Genomic DNA, 21,148 nt, shown 5'->3' with positions numbered 1-21,148 from the left:
ATTTCTGAGAAAGGATGTGGGAAATCAAGATAATGATGGAGATTACATTTTCTTTTAGAATATGATAGTTCTCCATTGCTAAACTTCAGATGTTTCTTTAATGTAAAGAGTGAAGTCAGGCAAGGACCTGGGAGCAGGAAGGGCTGCAGCAGCCAGCCTACAATACCTCAGATGCCACTGCAGAGATGCACAATAAGCCTTCATTTACATGCAACATTGGCAAGGTTGATAACCTACTTTGCCGAAACCCAACAAATCATATCACAGCTTCATCTGCTGGACCCATATAGCTGAAATTGAGTTAGCAGATCTGTATAACGCAGATTGTTTGCAGTCTCCTCCTGAATTAGGATTAAAGTCTAACACCTGTTTAATACTATCTTAATCCCTAGATCACTTTGATCCTATTCCATTCTGACTAATTTAACTTGCTCTTCTCACTCATGATGAGTCCACCCAACATGCTTTTTGCACAGCTTAATTCAACTCCAAGAAAATCTAAACCACACATAAACATGAGAGACATTCTTAGTTGTAATTGAGTAAGTATTGTAACTTATGTTATGAAGCCTGCAAAAGCTGAGAGAAATGGGCTCTGCTCTAAGAGATAAGGAATTGCCCAAACTGGCTGCTGAGTCTGTTAGTAATAGAATTTTAGATGGCATAGAAATTTAGATGGGATTCTGGGATGACTTCCGGTCCCTGAAGGCGACGGACCTGTGCGTCCGCCACTCATCTCTTCGGTGGGCTCCTTTTAGGAGCACAGAGGGCCTTGGAGGGGCTCCCTGCCGTAGGGCGGCTCGTTGGGACCCCCTGGATTGGCGGCAGCCGCAGGGGGGTTTCCAACCTCGCCCCAGGAGCCGGGGAGCATGGGGGTGCATGGCAGCGCTGCGCGCTGTCGCTGTGCGCCTTCGCCAAACGGAGCTTGGAAAGAAACAATTAATCAGATGCTACAGCTGAAGTCCGGTGAGGTGGGAAGTTTCCCTCAATCTCTTTTAAATCTACCTAATTGATGAGCAGCAGCATTTCTAAATTGTGGATTCAATCCTTTGAAGTGTTAAGATTGGAGGGGGGGATTTTCCACCACCCCCTCGGAAAAGTGACACTTAGAATATCTCTCTCTCTCAGAGGAGAGAGAGAGAGTTAAAAGTTAACTTTCACTTCCACTAAGCAATGGGAGTATGACTTTGGCAACTATTGCAAGAGATGACTGCTGAGTTGATTCTTTTAAACTACCTTTTGGAAACTTTGGATATGTTGCTTTCTGATCCCCTGTGAAGGCGGAGCCAAGATGGCCAACTTCCTCCTTCTTCTTTGCTTTTACGAATGAAGTTTCCCCTTTGAAAGGATTTCTGGCTTTATATTACCCTACACCCCAGAGATCTCCTGGGGCCTCTCTTCTTATGTGGTCCCCTTGGATTTGGAACATTTGATTCTTATCTTTTGGCTTGGAGCTGTATAGGAAGACTATCACTTCTGGGCTTGTTTGCCTCACGACCTCTCCCAGCTGTGCATTCCACAGATGCCATTTCTTCTTATACGACTTACAGCTATCTCTGAACTTAACATGGGTCCTAAAAAGCCATCGCCTGGTAAGGCATCCTTGGCCCTGACATCTTCTACGTCTAGCCCGATTACTCAACAGACACAAATGGCCTCATTTCTACAACCTAAAACAACTGAAGAGAGTTCAAAGGACTTATCTGTTGCCCAACTGTTTCAAAATATTATGAAGGGACAAGACGAACTGAAAAAACAACTGGCAGACTTAAATGATCAGTTCAGAGAAACGCAACAACAAGCAACACAAAATAAACAGAGAATAGGTGTATTGGAGGAAGACATGACTGGGCTGAAGGAGGAGGTTAAGATTGTCCAGAAGGGGAATAGAGAATTTGAAAATCATATGATAAAAATGGAATTTGAAAGAATGTCTTTTTTTCTTAGATTTCAAAACTTACCAGAGACAGAAAATGAAGACCTTAAGGAGATCATGACCACAATTTTAGCAGAATATATTAAAAGAGATAAACAACAGCTATGGTGGGATATTGATTTGATTTATAGGATCAATTCAGCATACCCTAGAACACACAATGTTCCAAGGGAAATACATGTTAAATTTCTTAGAAAGACTACAAGAGATGAGGTCTTAGGAGCTCAAAGGGTGGGACCACTAAAATATAAAGACAAAGAAATAACCATCCTTAAACAAATTCCGAAGAAAGTAAGAGATAAGAGGAATAAATATTCCTCTTTATCAAAGAAATTATATAATAAAGGAGTTTGGTTCAGATGGTTATTGCCAGAAGGAATGGTGATTTTCTGGGAGGGCACTAGAATTAGAATTAATACAGTTGTGGAGGCAGAGGCTTTCATCGAAAAATACAGTGCCTTTCTAGATGGAACAGGGGACAGTACACAAGATATGAGGGGGGGAGGGGCCATGGCTCTGCCAGAAGACAGGGGGGAGGAAGCAACAGTGAAAAGACTCAGGTCACAAAAATAAGCTTGAAACATTATTGCAATTGTTGTTATAATGTAATTGTTGGAAGTGACATAAAAGATGATTGAACATATTGTTGATATAATGCAAAACAAAAAGCTGCCAATGTTTATTTCTTAATTTTTGATTCTTTTTTTTCTGTAAAAATTGTGAGTTTCGGGGGGATTTCTACCTTTCACATGATGTAGCTGTCAAAATTTTCTTGTACCTATTTACCCTTTCCTATAAATATTTGTAAAAACCAATAAAATTCTTTTTTTTTTAAAAAAAAAAGAAATTTAGATGGGATTCAGAAGTCTTTGTAGCTATAAAGTTGTCTTGGCCTAAGAATGGAGGACATTTCTCTCTACTGCCTTCATATTTGGGGAGAAGGCCAGAGGAAGACTGGGCACTCCTAGAGTGATAAAAGAGACCAGGAGGAGCTATTGTGTCTCCAGAGCTGTAAAAGTTGCTGGTAATTGTGCAAATAGATTGATGTTCATTTTTCTGCTGTAAGGCTGTCTCTCCTGACTTTCAGTTTAGGGCTGGGACAAGTTTCCGCTGCTTTACTTAATTCCGGTACAACATAAACAGGCTGGTCATAAATCTTAGAGGCAACATGTTTATCAAACTGCAGAACAAGTTCCAGCTTTCTGTCCAGGCAGGGTGATATGGTAATTGAAGCCAAGAATCTGAGATTCCCTAAGCAATGCAAACCAAGGGATCAGGTTCAAGGAGCAAGATGACAGCAGATATGGCTGAAGTGCAAGTGTCACTCTAGCTAGCATAACACACATCCGGGCAAGAATGCCGCTGCTTATTGTGCGTGGGCTTAAAAGCCACTCTCCATCTCAGAAAACTTACAAGAATCTACAAACAAAAAGCACACCTAGATCAGTTCCAGTTTTATTCCCCACTGCTGAAGCTCATAGAATAACCAACTTTTTTTGGAGCTATTTTGAAAGGCTTCTGACTACAAAATTGCAGGTATACTACCTTCCGGCTTTATTGCTGCAGTGTCAGGTTTTTTAAAACTGAGCTGGAGGGAATGGGGTTTTATGCCAGGTTGATTCTATTCATAGGAATCACTTAGGTATTTTGACTAGACAAATGCATGTGAGAAAGATCGAAAGAGGGGATGTAGTGAATTTAGAAGATTCCAAGATGCAGCAGCTGTTTTTTTTTCCAATGAGATTCAAGGGATGGGATTCTGGTGAAGAGAAGGAGGCAGGCATTTCTTCTTCTTCAGTCAGATCAGCTACATTGAAAAAGGCCAGGGCAAGTAGTTCATCTCGAGCCACAAACTATTTCTGTGCCCTCCCTTCACATTGGTGGGGACGCTACACACTTCAGAAGAGCAGTGCCAGCCTATTCTGTGGAGACACAATGGCTGCAGAAAAGGAAACACCCTCACAGGTTGTGATGGGACACATATAAGCAATAGTGCCAATATCCCACACGTCCAATGTCTTGGTGACAATATCACCAAGAAGGTTCCCCAGGTTTATTCAGGAAACCATTTACATTCATCAAAGGCACCTGGATTAGACCATTTTAACTAACCCCTCAGGGATTCACATCAGCACAAAACTGAGGTTGGTGTGGGGATCACAATGGAGTCACATGGGGCAATCCAATCTTTAAATCACCAGCTCTACCTGAGCAGAAAACCAATCCAATCGGTGCTCTGCTACATATGGGAGTCTGGTATCAATTGAAGCTAGTTCATGTTTGTCATACAAGACATGAAATCTTGAACTATTGCCAATTGGGTAAACTTAGCATGCATATGGAAATCCCCCAGGACAAGGGATCTAAGGAAATCCAATGTCTCAAGAAGAAATACCTAGGAAGCAGAAGAGATAGTTCACCCTTTCTCTACTTTGTCCCTGACACCAACAGTGTACATTTAAAACTGACAGAATGTTGCAATGGCCATTTTATTTACTTGCTCTCCGATTCTAGTCTTATCAAAATAAGATGACAGATAAATCAATCTTTCTCCCTGCTCCCCCATATGTCATCCGTGCCTCTGAGATACATAGCAAATGAAGAATTAACTTTTAGGCAATAGGTGTTTTATTAGCAACTAACTGGGTATTCTTTCCCTGTGACAGCTTGGTTGCAGCGCTGCAATAACCAAGCTCCTTTCCTTTTCCCGGAATAGCTAAGGTGAAACTTCCCTCTATATCTTCTCCTTTATGATTCCTTTAACGTTTGCTCCCAGACCAATTTCCATGACCTATTCTCACCTTTGCTAATGAAGTGTTTAGCCAGCTTCTCTACTGATTTGACATTGCAATTATTGCAATCTGAAGGAATAGGCAGAATTTTATAACCTCTAAGAACACACCCTTCCATTTGTCTGATTTTATCCCGTGGCCATAGCAATACATCCTGTTATAGTAGAAGTTCTATTAGTAGCTATGCTGCCATTAAAACACAGGAGATTCAGGTAGGAATGACCACGGTTGTTGTCCTTTTGGTTAGGTTGAAAGGAAAGGTCAGCCTGTCTCTGTTGTTCTGCCTGCACATGGGCATGATTTCACCAAGAGATTCTATGTGAGATTAGCAGCTGAGATGTGCATATTACCTTTGCATGCAAATATATGCTTAGATTGTTTCCACGTTGTACCACTGTTCCTACTACAAAGCAAAATGGCAACCCCATGAAAATGTTGCAATGGTGATCACCCTTGCAATGTCTAAGTCAGGTCACAGAAGGCTTCCTGCCTTTTATTGAAATGTCGAAAGTTTAGAGAAGCAGAGATACCAAAAGAATTATGAAAATGTAGTATAAAATGAAACCTATAATTAATACTTTCAGTTACATTGGCAAAGAGCAATCAAAAACATTAAAAATAATGTCGTGACATAGAGGTTTGCTTTCTGAATTTCATAGATATACCTGGCAGTTTAAACGTATCCATGGATTTTACTGAGAGTAAATTTGGGTGCCACTAGTTTTCACAGTAGTATAAATTCTAGCATCAAACAAAATCCCACAATATTAATTTTTCCATGATCAAAGTTCAATGAAAAAAACACATTTGGGGAAAAAAAAACATACCACTTATTTTACAGAAGTTGCATGTAATCAGTTGCTATGTTTATAAAGGAACATGTTCATGCAATTCACATTTTAAAACTTGTATTGGGAAAAATTGAATGGCAGGGAATGAAAGAACTTGGGGAGAACTTACATTAAGACACTGCATGATTAACAGAATCTAAAAATACAATTAGCTATTACAAAGTATGATACAGGCATGTTGATTTTTAAAAAAAAAAACACCTCAAAAATAGTGTTGGACCAAACTGTTGTCATATAAATGAAGACAGTATCAAGTACCTGCTTTTGAACTGAGCCACATGTGGAGTCTAGATTGGGATGCAACCATAGATTGCTCTGGAGTGCGCGTACATTTTAATTGGCCACTTTCTTATCAAGAATGTAGGATAAAAAAAAGAAATGACTAATAATTTTGTGACAATCATTCCATAATTAAGCACCCAGGAGGGGTTTGTGGAATTCAACTATATAGAAACATATCTTATGCTATCTCTTTATATAATCTTATTTTTAAATGGTACAGTATTTTGTTTTAAAATTATGTTTAAATCGAGCATAAGCTGATCCTTGAGTAAACGAGGAACAGAATATAAACTACAAACACTTTCATTTTAAATACCTGCATGTATGTCCATGCATATGATGTTTTTACTCCTGATGAGTGCCTGGACAAGTCTCTGCAATTTGGGGGGCAAGATTTTGGAAGTGGCTTGTCCTTGCCTTCTTCCTAGAAGAAAGAAGAAATAATGGCTGGCCCAAGGTCACCCAGCTGGCTTTGTGTCTAAGGCAGGACTAACATTCTCAGTCCCCTAGTTTTTACCCTGGTGTGCCTTAACCATTACACTAAACTGAATCTAGAATACTACATGACCTCAAAAGTAATTTACAAGAGAGAGTATTCACAGGGCCATAACTCTAAACTGAACGTTTTGGGATGGTGGAAGCAAGGATTAAATAAATAAACTTTATTTATCTCTCAAATAGAATAAGTTGGGCCACATCTGGGGAAAAAAAAGAGAATTCAGATTAGTCACGTGGATAATTATAAAATCCCAAGAGCAGGGTATGAAGAAAAGACCATGTGTCTCAAATACCCCCCCCCCAAAAAATGTGATCTTGGAAAAACAATGTAAGTCTTCTGAATCTTCAGAGTTATGACTCTGCTAGCTGAAGACATGACATCAGATACCCTATCAGACCTCTCAGATTTGTAACCTTCAAAGAGAAAATGAAAAGTTGGAACAATTTTAATTTAAATTTAATTTAATTTAATGCTTCTAGACCGCCCCCTCTCCCGAAAGGGACTCGGGGCGGTGTACAGTTCATACAAAATATAACAAGATACAATAAAATTAAATATGTACAGTTGACAGTTGACATGGAGGAGGTTAAAATGCCGTTAAAAGAACTGTACAAAGCAGATATAAAATAAATTCAAACCCCTAAAAACAAATACAGTAAATTAAAAAAACCCTAAAATAACCAGATATAGTACGTTTGCCAGGAGGGACAGTTGAATTATGCCAGGCCTGCTAATCGGAACAGGTGAGTCTTCAGTTTTTGCCGGAAGGAGCGGAGGTCAGAAGTGGTTCTAATGTCAGGGGGGAGGTCATTCCAGAGGGTTGGGCCCATCACAGAGAAGGCCCTACTCCTCGGTGTCGCCCGCCGGCATTGTCCAGTGGATGGCACCAGGAGAAGTCCCTCCCTGTGTGAGCGTATTGGCCGCAGGGATGTATGTGGGAGGATGCGATCCCGCAAGTAACTAGGTCCCGTGCCATGGAGCGCTTTAAAGATGGTAATCAGCACCTTGAAACGCACCCAGAAAACCACAGGTAGCCAATGCAGCTCGCGCAGGAGAGGTGTTACGTGGGAGTACCTCGTACTCCCCATCACAGCCCGCGCGGCTGCATTCTGAACTAACTGCAGTCTCCGGGCGCGTCCCAAGGGCAGCCCCATGTAGAGAGCGTTGCAGTAATCCAGGCGGGACGTCACCAGCGCATGAGTGACCGTGCGTAGGGCATCCCGGTCCAGTAGGGGGCGCAATTGGCGCACCAGGTGAACCTGGTGGAACGCCCCCCTTGCCACGGCCGCCACATGGTCATCCATTGACAGCCGGGCATCAAGGAGGACGCCCAAATTGCGCGCCCGTTCCACAGGGGGCAATTGCTCGCCCCCTATGGCCAGCGATGGAATCAGCTGGCTGAATCGAGGTGCCGGTAGCCACAGCCACTCAGTCTTGGAGGGGTTGAGTTTAAGTCTGTTGTCCCCCATCCAGACCCCGACGGCCTCCAAACACCGGGACATCACTTCGACAGCCTCGTTGGGGTGGTTTGGAGTTGAAATATACAGCTGAGTATCATCAGCGTAGAGGTGATACTCAACCCCAAAACCACGGATGATCTCACCCAGAGGCTTCACATATGTGTTGAACAGGAGAGGCGAGAGGACCGACCCCTGTGGCACCCCACAAGTGAGTGGCCTCGGGGTCGACCTCTGTCCCCCTGTCAACACACATTGCCTCCGGTCGAAGAGGTAGGAGCCGAACCACTGCAAAACGGTACCTCCGACTCCCATCCCCTCCAACCGGCGCAATAGGATACCATGGTCGATGGTATCAAAAGCCGCCGAGAGGTCTAATAGGACCAGGATAGAGGAACAACCTCTATCTCTGGCCCTCCAGAGATCATCAACCAACGCGACCAAGGCTGTCTCTGTGCTGTGCCCAGGTCGGAAGCCGGACTGGCGTGAGTCTAGAAGACAGTAAGACAGCAAAGACAGCAAATACAAGCTGTGTTTAGTCAGTTACCAGTAGATCAGCAATACAAACTTCTCTTCTCATGAGGACTCAGAAAATATTCTCTTTCAAACAAAAAAGGTGACACTTCCTATTCCAAATTCTATAGAACAAAGTGCCTCTTGGCATGAGGGAGAAAAGTCATTGAGTTGCAGAGGGAATGATGCAATTATCATTTTAATTCACTTTGAAGAAATTTTGAAAATCCAGATCATACCTTGTAACAATCTCCTCTCACATTCAAACATACAATAAAAGTTGAGTGCAAGTCAAAAATCATTCAGTGAGTGAAAAGCCATTTTTCTCCAAACTGAGACCAAAAGAAATAGCTCCAAAATAATAAATACTTTATATTCTTTATATTTGAGAGAAATAATAAAACATCAGAACTGAAGGGACAACTTTGAATATCAACAACACATTTAGAGCATTGGATGAAAGTAGATGAACATAAAATACTGAAGAGCTTGGACTGAAACTGGGAGAGCTACGTTTAAATTCCATTCAACCCTGAACTTTCATTTCTGCTTGCGAGGAACCTATTTTACACAATCCTTCTAAAAATAAGAATTCAGATATGTAATCCATATGATATGTTCCTGTAAATTGCAAGCTTGACAGCAATTTCACTTTGAGCAATCTGCCAATTGTCCTTAAATCAAAATTTCTCATCTAAAATTCATCAGCTGTCATAGGTCATCCACTTCGTTCTTGATCACACAAATCAGTTCTTCCCAGTCCACTCTTTATATCCTATGGCCCAGAGATGCACAGTACTCATGTCGACATAAATAACCTGCATCTAGTGGTGAATTTCAGGATTCCTTCAACAATCAAAAGTCCAGCCATAATGCATTGCTTAATATGCACTGACAATTACTCACTGCAGTCTTCCATAATGTCATTGTTATGTTGCGACATTATCTTTTCCCATAGCAACTTCAAACTGAAGTGAAAAAACAGAGGCTAAAGGACATATCAGAGCTCCCAACACAGTTTCTCAATCTTGGCAAATTTAAGACATGTGGATTCCAGCCCTCCCCAGCCAGAGCTTTTGAGAGATGAAGCCCACCCAGCTTAAAATGGCCAAGCTTGAGAAGTCTGGGGCCCCATAGTTTGGAAATCCTTAAAATTTAGCACCATATCTTTTTTATTCTAAAGAAAGCAACAGGTGTGGATTTACAAAAAACTGTCCTCTTTGTGAGTTGCTGCCAGGCACAAAAGGTTGCATCCATACCTGAAGGTTCAATTAAACTGATTTATCACTCATCATGTCTATACATAAGAATCTTCCTAACTGTTAACAGCTGCTTAGGGTTAGCTGAGGCTCAATGGAACTCAAGGTTGAACTTGGTTTTCTTGTGGCTATGTAAGGCTGATTCCTCTTTTCACTCCACCCCCAGATTCTGCCACTCCTTCTCTTACGTTTGTTCCTCAGTCTGTCTGCTTAGTTGTCTGCTGTTCCTCTTCCTTGGGGAAACTGGAGGTCAGATGGGTGACAGGCAATGTTCTTGTCTACTTCACAAACTTCTCTCATCTTCTGAAAGCATCTTGTTCAGAGCCTTTTCCTTTCCGGCTGTGTTGCTTCTTCACAGACGTGACCCATATTACATTCTTATATGATTTGGGAAGGAGGATCTGTTGCTTTAAACCAGCAATAACTGCAACCACAGAGATAGCAAACTTCCTTTTAATGGGGCAGATCTCACTTTGCTATTGAGGAAGCCAAAGTATGTATCTAATTCTGTCATTGCAATCTTTAATCCTTCTTTCAGAGATCTGTCTTTTAGTAACCATACACTACCTTCATATTTAAGACAACTATGCAAAATAGGAAATGAGGTGGCGTTTTCCTCACTGGACTTTTCAGGGAGAGATTTCCCTCTCCCTTTTTAAAGAAGGTATGTGAACATTATTTTCAGCTTACACTAATTTTGCTGCCTTCAAATGATAAGAAGATAGCTGTGCCAGGTTTTAAGTTTTTGTCAAGATTGTCTCCTAAAGGCACAGGAAATGACATGGGCACAAATAGACTTTGCTCATCATGGTTTATAAGAAATATCTTGGTTTATCCATTTAATCTCAGAATAGTTAAGCTGAACGAGACCATCCTGTGAGCTCTGCAATGAGCATAATTTTTGAGTCCAAAACCCCAAACTTCAACCTCCCATTATGCAAGCTCTGTCCAACATGCACCCACAGCGTGAACAGGATGTGCCTGAATTCATGACTAAGTAAGCTATGCATAGAGACAGAACACCCTCCCCAGGCTCTAGAACAGGGGTGTCCAAATTTGGCAACTTTAAGACTTGTGGACTTCAACTCCCAGAATTCCCCAGAGCTGGCTGGGGAATTTTGGGAATTGAAGTCCACAAGTCTTAAAGTTGCCAAGTTTGGACACCCCTGCTCTAGAAGCTATACAAAGGAAAAATTTGTGATTTCAGCAAATTTCTGTGTAAAGCATTCTGCTCTGAAAAAATTTGCTAAGTTGGAATGCTGGAAACTAATTCTTCTCTTCAGAAATGAAGATTGATTTGGTTCAAATAAACATTAAATCACATTCCATTTCTCACTGTATTTTGAATACTTACATGTTTAACCACAAATATGTTTTCACTATAGATTAGGGGTTGCTCTTTCACTACTTCTCTTACGTGCTGACATTACCTTTGAGGTTTTTAACTAAATTATTATAACATTTATAATATTATAAAATTATTATTATAATTATTTCACAAAATTATCAAGGAATTCCATTGAAATTGGCAACTGATGCTTGCATAACTATATCCACCTCTGTTTCAAAACTAAGATTAAAAAAAAAAGCCTAATGCAAACTGTTTTCATTAGCAGCACCCAAATCATTCTGAATTTGAACAGGCTTATTCTGAGTTCAAATCAGATTGCTTCAAACGTAACTAAGGGTGCTCCAAATATTCCAAAAGTGTTCCCAGCCTCTCCCCCCCCTTCCCAAAGTACTTAATTCAAAAGTATTGGAGATTTGTATGGTATTTCAGAAAGGAAGAACCTGGCCTGAAAAATGATAAAATAAATTTAATAACCACAATAGAAAGATGATTTATTTACAGAAAATACATTATAGGGATAGGCACCTTGCTAATTAGATCCTACCATGACGGGAGTCAGAAAGAATTGCTCAATGCATGGGTCTGAGAAAGGGAGACGGAAGTAACCTCAGATTACTCTTTTAGACAAAGAGCAAAGAAGGGACAAGTGAATACATCAGAAATCACCTCCCTCCTCACTTTTGTGGTCAGTAGGCCATGAGGTATCGCAAACTCAGCACCATTGGATTTGTACCTCCAACCACATTAGAAGTCTGCCAACAAGATCAGGATGAGCTGTTTGGACTCTGAAACAAAGTGGCATTTCAAGTACAAAGCATTTTGCACACTTAGTTGTAAGTGTATCTGTTCTATTAAAGTGTGTACTGTACACAGTTCAACAATACAAACTTGCAATAAATGTCAATGCTGGGAAGTTTTTAGTATTACAACTTTACAAGTTCAAATATGTATCTGTTCCCACAGTTTAGTGAGCCAGATAGTTAGTTACTTATGAATGGAAAAATAAGAACATACAGTATCTAGTGGAAAAACATCATCATCAAATTAGTATAGGAACAGAAATACTGAACTGGGCAGGACTTGTCTCTCTGCATCTCTTCCTAAGTTACAATTCTAGCCATTATATTATGCCACTTGATTCTGTAGCTGTACCATTATTATTTTTTGTTTCTCTGCCACTGATAGGTAAGCTGCAGTTGATCACTTCCCTCCAAATACATCTGGGGCTTGCTAACAGTGACGTATTGTTGGTCAGGAATGCATAACAGTATCATGAAACTTTTTTTCTTTACAAGGTAAAATTTAAGATATTTCACCCCCGTCATTTTTTTTTCTAGGAAGCTGACAAACCAGGGAAACAAAAGAAATAAAATGGAGAACTCCTCCTGTGGGCTAAGAAACTTTCTACATTAGATGTGAAATAAGTTGGGTAGTTACTACAATGATACTTTATCATAATTTCCACATTGAAGACTTTAAGGTACAGTGGAGGGGGGAAAAACTATTTTCCACAGAAGAACTTAACAGTGAGCATTCCTAGCATCTACCTTCAAGGTCTATTTTTCACTGCAGGAAAACCAACATCTTGTTTTCCCCATAGTAAAAAACCATAAAATCTTAGTTCTGTGAAACCCCAAGTTTACTCTTCTAGGTGTAGTCACTAGTTGTTTCTGAAAACAAGATTCCAGATTTTTTTTTTAAAAAAAAAAAAACACCTCTCAATAACCTTGGTCTGATTCAGCAAAATCTTTCCGCCATTTCTCTGAAATACATTATATAAACAGCGCTGCCTTCATCGAAATTAATTCCCAGAGTGATACCGCATCGTTTTTAAACTGAAAGCTTTTATTTCAAGGCTGCCCATACTCAAGGACAGATGATGACTCAGGAAGGAAGTTTAGTTTTAATGTACATATTTTTTTAAAAAAACATACACACAAAATGGTCAGTCTTTGACAGAGGAGCTAGGGGAAATCACTGTAGGGCAACCGGAAGGGATACAGCGGACTGTATCGCGAGTCGTGCCACAGCAGTTTCTTTTCCAAGAAGGAGATGGTGTCCAAGGTGAGCACCACGGTTTCATGCTTCAGCATGCTGTGCACATTAAGACCTAAGGGTGAAAAGAGTTATTTTACTCCACAAATGAAAAACAGGAAAGAAGCAGTCCTCAGCCCCAGAGTCTGTGGAAACAAATCTTTGGAAACATTGTTGGCACTGAAAGATGCCAGTTACAGAATAGTTTTTAACTGTTTCGATTAAAATACCGCAGTTATATAAATCTTTTGTGTTGTATGTCTTGTTCACCCCAGAATTGAGGGGAATGGGTGGTTTCTAAATGAGGGAGGGAGGGAGTACTAGCTTCAATGCAGACCTCAAGCAAAACATAAGGACGAGCAAATGGTTACATATGCCTGTTCTTAGCGCACCACAAAGGCAGGCAGCAAGAATGTTTCATGTTCATTCTTCCTGTATACTGACAAGCCTGACTGCGAGAAGTGCTTTTACGATATTGGCTGTAGAAAGGAACAAACCCAGGTTCAAGCACCTTGTTAAGGTGTTGCTTGGCCTCTTGTTGCTGGCTTAAAACAACAAAAAAAAGGACTAAAAGGAAGGGAGGACACAAGGCAGTAGCATTTGCTGCAGTTATAACCTGTCCTGGATAATGCAATATGGGTAATAGCACTTCATAGGCGAGGTAACTGAAAGTTTCTTATGGCCTTTTATTGGAAAAAAAAATTCTTAACAAATCCTTGGGGCTCTCTTGCCAAATATCAGGGTGTCAGTCATATGCCGAAAGATGTTCTTTCTGGCAGTATCTCCAAGATTTGCAGTTAACATTTTCAGGCTGTAGGTGTAAATACCATCACTTTGCAAAAATGAAGAATCAAGCCTTTTTCCCAGGAGAGGCCAGCTGCCCTCTTATTCTTTTTTTTATATAAGGTTTTATGTATGATGGGATGTTTATTATCAATTCCTTTTATTGTTTGCTAAAACTATAGCAAAATAACAGATAACACAGCCCTAAACAATAAAAGAAGCAGCAGATCATCCCCAAAAGCTGAAAAGGGTAAAAGAGTTTTTAGCATCCTAGGAATTACTATGATAGTTACAGATTGAGAAGGGAATGGCAGAGGCCGATGACTGGTTATATAGTTTGAGAGGCAAGGACTCGCATCTGTTGGCGAATCCTACCCATCCAATCTCAACTCACCTATTGCTGGCACCACTGTGAACGTTTTAAGATCGCTTGTTGCAGACTGGATGTTTTCAGGTATTTCATCTCTGAAAAGCCAAGAAATCAGGTATGTTATACAAATCCAGATCTAGGATCTCCTAAATACAAACTGCTAGACAGTGCCCTCCATTTGCTGGGTAGAACCCCTTCTGACTGCTGCCTCAATGCCTCAAGTCTCTCTCATCTTTTGAGCAGTGGGTCAAAAATGAATGGTACATTTCTTTAGTAATGAAATTCAGGCTTCCTTAAGAATGACGTAGAAGCCTCAGCAAGATATCAGGGTTCCAGAACAGGACTGCAGCTAACCATTAGAGCAGGGGTGTCCAAACTTCGGAACTTGAAGACTTGTGGAGTTGGCTGAGGAATTCTGGGAGTTGAAGTCCACAAGTCTTCAAGTTCCGAAGTTTGGACACCCCTGCATTAGAGAAAGGTTCCCAGTGTCTCTCCTGCTCTCCTCCCATCATAAGCTCTAAGAATTCTGCTTCCTGACATTCCATTTATTGCTTTCAAGGGTATCCCAATTTTGGAACTTCAGAAGGAGGTTGGCGCTCACATACGGTTATTAGGGAAAGGGGCGATATTTGTTTCAAGGTACAAAAAGAAATATCAGGCCCTTTCATTAATTATACAGCAGGTGGGAAACAGTTGTGTTCAAGAGTCAAAAGATGCAGGATTTCTAGCACTCTAAAGAGGTCTTTGTAAAATCAGAAGCCTTTACAATGCAACTCTGGAGAGTCTATAACTAGGGGCACTTCAAAACGTGGATTAAATCATAAGGAACATGACTGAAGAAAAAGCCATATGGGGCAGAATGATGTCCTGAGCTTAAAATATCATATTTAATATGATTGGAAATTGGGTATCCCAAATCAGTTCTATTCCCTGCTCTTCCACAATGAAGAAATGATTTAATAGCAGTCATGAGAATGTTGCACTTTATATAAGATGAATGCTAGCAATCTACAAACTTTTTACTGTGGAAAAAATACACTCATCTGCCAGAAAATCCCAGTGTATTATAACACTTTCTAATACAATTTTAAAGACACGGTTTCAGGAACAGGCATATTGGGTCTTACAAGTAGTCCTTGGGTTACGACAGCAATTGGGATCATCATTAAACAATACAGTTGTAGAGCATGGTGTCACATGACGGCATCACTTAGTGAAAGCAATCCCAGCAGCTGGTGGGGGAGAGCCACAGGCAGGTGGGCACTGCACAGCATGGGTGGATACCACAAGTTGGCGCTATAAGCACAAGTGATTGCTGCAGGTGGGTGTTATGTAGTGTGAGTGGGCAAATTCCACATGTGCCAGAGTGCAGGGAGACGGGCAAAAAGGCAGCAGGAGTGATTTGCAGGGGCAAAGTTACAACCTCTTGGCCAGTTTCCCCATTGACTGCACTTGTGGGAAGTCAGCAGGGAAGGGGTCAGAAATGGTCATCACGTGACCACCGGATGCTGCAACTGTCGTTAAGTGGTTACCAGGCACCTAAATTTGCAACCATGAGACGTTGGGGGACACTGCGTCGGGTGCAATTTTGAGGACTAGGTATGAATCACCCTCCTTCAATGCCATTGTAGCTTTGAACTTTGGTTGCTGAAGGAGTGGTTGTAATCCAAGGAGTAACCTGTACTGTCATCCTTACAGCTCAATGTATTAAAGTTGCCCCTGTGGTTGTCAATTCATGGGAAGATGAATAGCAGCAGAGAAACTTCCATTTGGGAGCTTTCAAGGCAACAATAATCTTCTCACTCAGACGCCCACTAGCTAACCTATGGCTGCCCTGAGATGTATTTTGAAGACAGATTTACAGGAAAAAATTCAATGGCTGAAGAGACCAGCAGTCCTAGACAAAACAAGGTATTTTACGTAGGGTGGCATGTATGCGAGTGTGTGTGTGTGTGCGTGCGTGCCCACACACACACACGCTTCATCCTTTTTACCTCGCAACCAAAATCAACTCACACATCCACGAACAACACTGATCTTCCCCAATGCCTGTAGCGAGCCAAGTCTGCCAAATACTGAGGATCAAAGGTTGGCATCTCTAGAGAGTCCACAATGTGGAGATCACCCTGCAAGTTGGGGGAAAAAAATAAGGACCTCTATATAATCCAGAGGCAAATGAACTACTCCACCAAAAACCCTGTTTCTGGAACCATTTCAGAGTGAAAGAAAAAGGCTGCAGACTTTATATTATGGAGGCTTTAACACCCCCGTCCATCAAAAGCCTCCATAACTCCCAGGTCAATCAATCAGTTCAACCAAAATCTGGCAACATACTCCTGAAGCTTAAACAATGCCCCATGTTCCTTCTCTAAAACCCCTTGCTCTCCTTCTTAACTCAGATTTCTGTGCGAAAGCATGCAAAATATTTGAAATATCTGAAACTCCAAACCTCAATTTCAATGCAGAAAGCTTAGAAAATAATTCAGCAGAAATGCTCAAATTCAAGTATAGTCTCAATCATTCATTAATAGAACTCATCATTTCTCTAGCTTCTGTGCCCACCTGGCACGCAGCTGCTTTAAAAGTTTTCAATGCCCATTTTATTTAATCACAGTGGGCTCATGAGAGCCCAAAATATTTCTGAATTGTACAGATAGCTGCTAAAGGGAGCATCCATTGGAAAACTAGCTAGGAACTAACCCAACAAGAACCATAGATTCTCATAAGCAGACCAAGACAGAACAAGCCTTCACATTGCAATATGGCTCTCATACCTGCATCTGCTTGCTTGTCAGCGCCACCTTGAGGCCGAGGACACGCTCTTTCATGGGAAGCATATAGTAATAGCTGGTGGGACCACGAGGGCCAAAAGCCGCACCACCTAGAATGAAACAAAGGAAGAGTCAGCGAGCTCAAAGAGCTGCCTGCCAGAGCGCCACTCTTGCACAACTGGGCTGGATGTGAGCAGCAGAACCAAATGGGCAGGGTGATGTTGGGGTTCTGAAGCTCACTGGGTATTTGGGGCCAGTCATGTTCTCTCTAGCCATGAACTCCACCAGGATGTTATGAGAGATGAGCGCGCTATATAATGTTGCTTCCAGGGTACGCTCTGTACAAAGGTGGTTCTCATTTAAAAGTTTGAACTGGAAGGTTGTGAGAAAGTAATACATCGGTCTCGTATTTATGGCCACTGCGGTGTCCCTGTAGTCATATGATCCAGCCACCCGGATCACAACTTCTGTACCACACATCACTCTACCCCTTGGTCCATTTGCAGCCTTCTTTGTTGACTTCCTACATGCAAAGTCGGTGGGGAAGCTTGCAGAAGATCACAAATGGCAGCATGTGACAGTGTACTTAACAATGTTGCAGGATTCACTTAATGATGGCAAGAGGAAGTGCTAGAATTTCTGTCGTTAAGCAGCACAGTCATGTGACACCAGGCTTTACGACACCACTTAGTAACAGAAATTCCAATCCCAATTGCCTTTGTTAAGTGAGGACTCTCTGCACTGCTCTGGAGGCGAAAAAAATGAGAGAACTTGAACAGACAAATTCATGGCAGCTTTTACGATGGGCTGAGAAAAAAAAATCAGAGAGGGGTTTCACTTTCTGATCAAAAACCACGAAGCAAATTTCAGGTTTTTGTGTTTCTAATTCTTTAAAAATACATTTAATAAAACACCGGCTTCCAGGGGGGCCTATTTACAAAAGAAAGAAGAAAAATCTCATTCCTGTCTGCAGGAAGGCTGTGAAATCAAAAGAAAACTTGCAGAAAAGGCAAGGCAAGAAGCAATGTTTACCCTAAAATAATATATCTTACAAAGCTATCAGTTTTGTGTTCCTCTGCTTGTGTACCCACCCACCTTATTACGAGAAATGGGAACAGCTGAGAACCAGAGACAGAACTTTTCACTCACCTCCGTGCCATATAGGGGATCGGATGCTGCCATGCCGTGCCCTACCCGTGCCCTTCTGCCTCCAGGGTTTCCTACCACCACCACGCATCTCAGCATGTGTCTTGGCAACGGCATAACTCTGGAAACAAAAAGGGAGATCTGAGACAAAACCTGGAGCAGGATGTTCCGGAAAGGAAGTTCACCAGAATGTTCCCTGCAGTTTCTGTTTCTCATTTCTTTTCACAAGTTAGCTCAAGTTTTTACCTCTTTTCCATGGATCCAGGAACAACTAAGAGAACAGACTGCCTGACAGGAATTCAAGGATTAAATCAAATTTGAACCAGGGACTCCCATAGCTGCTTCTTCAGATAACTTCAATCTGAGGCCGTTTTCCTTTTATTCCCAAGTATTAGGAAATGTTTACAATTGTGGCAGAATCATCAACCTGACACACAATTTCTGTATCTATCACAGAGGAGGCTGACTCTGCCAGGAGTTTGATACTAACTGGCTCAGCCTTCCATCCTTCTGAGGTGGGTAAAATGGGGACCCAGATTGTTGGGGACAATATGCTGACTCTGTAACACGCTTAGAGGCGGCTATAAAAGCACCATGAAGCAGTATATGAGCACTATTGCTATAAAAGGGACCTCCTAAGCATGCAATCATTATTGTGGTAGTTGTCCCTTTTAGTATTTTGTACTGCACAATTAAGGTATACACAGTTTTATAGAATAATAACCCTCAGGGATGTACAATCTTAACTTTTGGTGGTAGTAATACAATACCCAACCTCCTGCCAAAATCCATCAACGATAATGGAATTTCACAAGGTGGAAATGTAGACGAGTCTAAATTGTATTCTACAAGACCTGCCAACCTCAGTATTAAGGGCTATTTATGATTTGAAGAAGAAATAATCATTTTCTTTGTTTCCATTTTCTAAGGTGTTAAAATTCTGCTCCAAATGGGAAAGCTTGAAGGAAGTTACAACTTGCACCCACAAGTCACTCCCGTTCCTGCTACTTTTTCACCCATGCATCTGCACTCTCGCACATGAGGCACTAGCCTGTATCCTCACCTTAATGTACAGAAAATATAGCTGCAAAATAAGCCATAGCTATTGACAGGGACAAGTCAACTGTGCTTGTAGTGCTCTTAACTGTAATTTATTAAGAATGGTGAGAGCCAAGGTCCGTTTGTGCTTTCTTTGGAGTGGGAGAAATATAAGGTTACTTAAATATCCAGCTTTACCCTGCAAGACTGTTTGGGAATAGCAGTACTTTTCATGCAGAGGTGCCCCACTAAACCTATTGCACACATCTTTCTGGACAGGTAACCTCAGGTACAATTTGATTATCCAAGGCATCTGTTGCAATCTATATTCAAATACTCACAATTCTTTTGAAATTCTTCTGCCAGATGGCCACTGAATGTAGGATATCAAGGCTGAGAAGGAAAAATACAGAGACACGCTTCAGATAGATGCAATAGCTAGCAAAATATATCAGAAGCAAACAATGTTAAAGTGCACCCAAACAACAGAAAGTGGCACAGGCAAACCAGTTCAGAATTAGTGCCCTAGAATTTCTCTGTGGCTCATAGCTCTAATAGCTGAGATATACGGCTATCAGATTTTCACTGCCATACAACTCTGACTTCATATGAATTGTATGGTCCAGGGCAACAGATCCATGTACATCGTTAAGTGAGCCAGATGCTGTCCTTGGGGATGATTCCTAATGTATTAAAATCTCTGCAGCTCTTGCTTGGTAGACATTATTAAATTGTATTTTTGCCTCATCCCTTCTGTCATAACTCCCTACTCCCGCACCTGAAAAAAATATCTATCGCTTCTTGGGAGGGGAGGCGGATAATGAGATAGCTTGCTCAGTTTCAGCAATATCTGCAATGATGAGCTTTATGGGAGTGTGTGGAAATGAATAACACAACAGCCTTTACCGAGGCATCACTGCAAATACATCTGGATGCAGGTCAGCCAAACCCAGATGCCTAGCATCATAATGTTGCAATGATTCGATCCAGGCTTGGACTGGCTTAAGGTGTTTGGGGATGGGGAGGCTGCATTTCCGTAGAATTGGGTTACTGGAGACTACTTCAGGAGCGGTTTCTAAGAAAGAAGAAGAGAAAAAGACACAGGATAATCATTTCAGAGGATCCTTTAGATGGGATGAAAGAGTTATAGATCATACCTAACTCATACAGGTAGTCCTCAGGTTACAGCTGTAATTGAGCCTGGCAATTATGATTATAAGTCGTGATGGTCCTAATGTGCGTCACCATGTGACCAGACCCAATTTTATGACCTTTTTTGAAGTGTTGGTTAAGTAAATCCATTATTCACTATGGGACAGTTTTTTCCAGAAACCAGAGGTAAATGCCAGGGTTTGGGTTTTTTTTGGGGGGGGGCGGGGGATCACAAATTGCTGTCACATGACCGTAGGACACTGCAAATGGTCATGAATGCAGTCACATGACCATGGAGAGGAGTCAGGGGATGTCATAACTTCTGAATTGGGTTGCAAGTAGTTTTGGGGCAGTCTGCCATAAATCAAGGATTACCTGTATTACATCTTGAATAATCTATATACACACAGCTAAAGTCAAGAGAAAAACAAAATATTCCTTATCCAGTTTATAAATACTTGCTTTCTTTGCTACCTAGGAGAAATAGCGTAACTGTGAAAGGGATCTTGGAGTCCTAGTGGACAACCATTTAAATATGAGCCAGCAGTGTGCAGCAGCTGCCAAAAAAGCCAACACAGTTCTAGGCTGCATCAACAGAGGGATAGAATCAAGATCACGTGAAGTGTTCCGGGGGCTTCCGGTTGTTCCTGGTGCCGATGGCAGGCTTGTTTTTTGAGCCTGTCAGATCAAGAGACAGTTAGAGGTGTTTTTTTACGATCTTTAACACCTCGGACACTCGTAAATTCTTGGAATTTATGAGGGAGAGATTCAGCTGCTGGGTTGAGCCCTCGTGTACCCTCCGGAGTCCGGAGTCCGACGAGGTTTGCCCCCCTTCGCAGTTGTTGTATTCTCCTGCCTTTTTGATAACCTCTGCTGATTAGCAGGGCCAGTCGCCGGGAACAGCCTTAACATCT

At 41.5% G+C, this 21,148-nt stretch overlaps 1 protein-coding gene across 1 annotated transcript in view; it reads right to left on the bottom strand.

The window, feature by feature from the left end:
* Positions 1-12,764: 12,764 nt before the first annotated feature.
* Positions 12,765-21,148, bottom strand: part of MRPL4 (mitochondrial ribosomal protein L4) — a 16,318-nt gene continuing 7,934 nt past the window's right edge. Inside the window, exons 4-10 of the mRNA XM_081935886.1 lie at positions 19,989-20,157; positions 19,424-19,475; positions 18,048-18,165; positions 16,902-17,008; positions 16,144-16,253; positions 14,152-14,222; positions 12,765-13,050 (exon numbers count right to left, since the gene is read on the bottom strand). Coding sequence (XP_081792012.1) covers positions 12,905-13,050; positions 14,152-14,222; positions 16,144-16,253; positions 16,902-17,008; positions 18,048-18,165; positions 19,424-19,475; positions 19,989-20,157 — 773 coding nt within the window. The 3' untranslated portion in view covers positions 12,765-12,904. The remainder of the gene's footprint in view (positions 13,051-14,151; positions 14,223-16,143; positions 16,254-16,901; positions 17,009-18,047; positions 18,166-19,423; positions 19,476-19,988; positions 20,158-21,148) is intronic.

The sequence above is a fragment of the Natrix helvetica genome (assembly GCF_964273705.1).
Source record: "Natrix helvetica genome assembly, chromosome: 1".
Classification (NCBI taxonomy): Eukaryota; Metazoa; Chordata; class Lepidosauria; order Squamata; family Natricidae; genus Natrix; species Natrix helvetica.
Note: the sequence above shows the minus strand (reverse complement) of the source record. Positions and strands in the feature narration are given on the sequence as shown.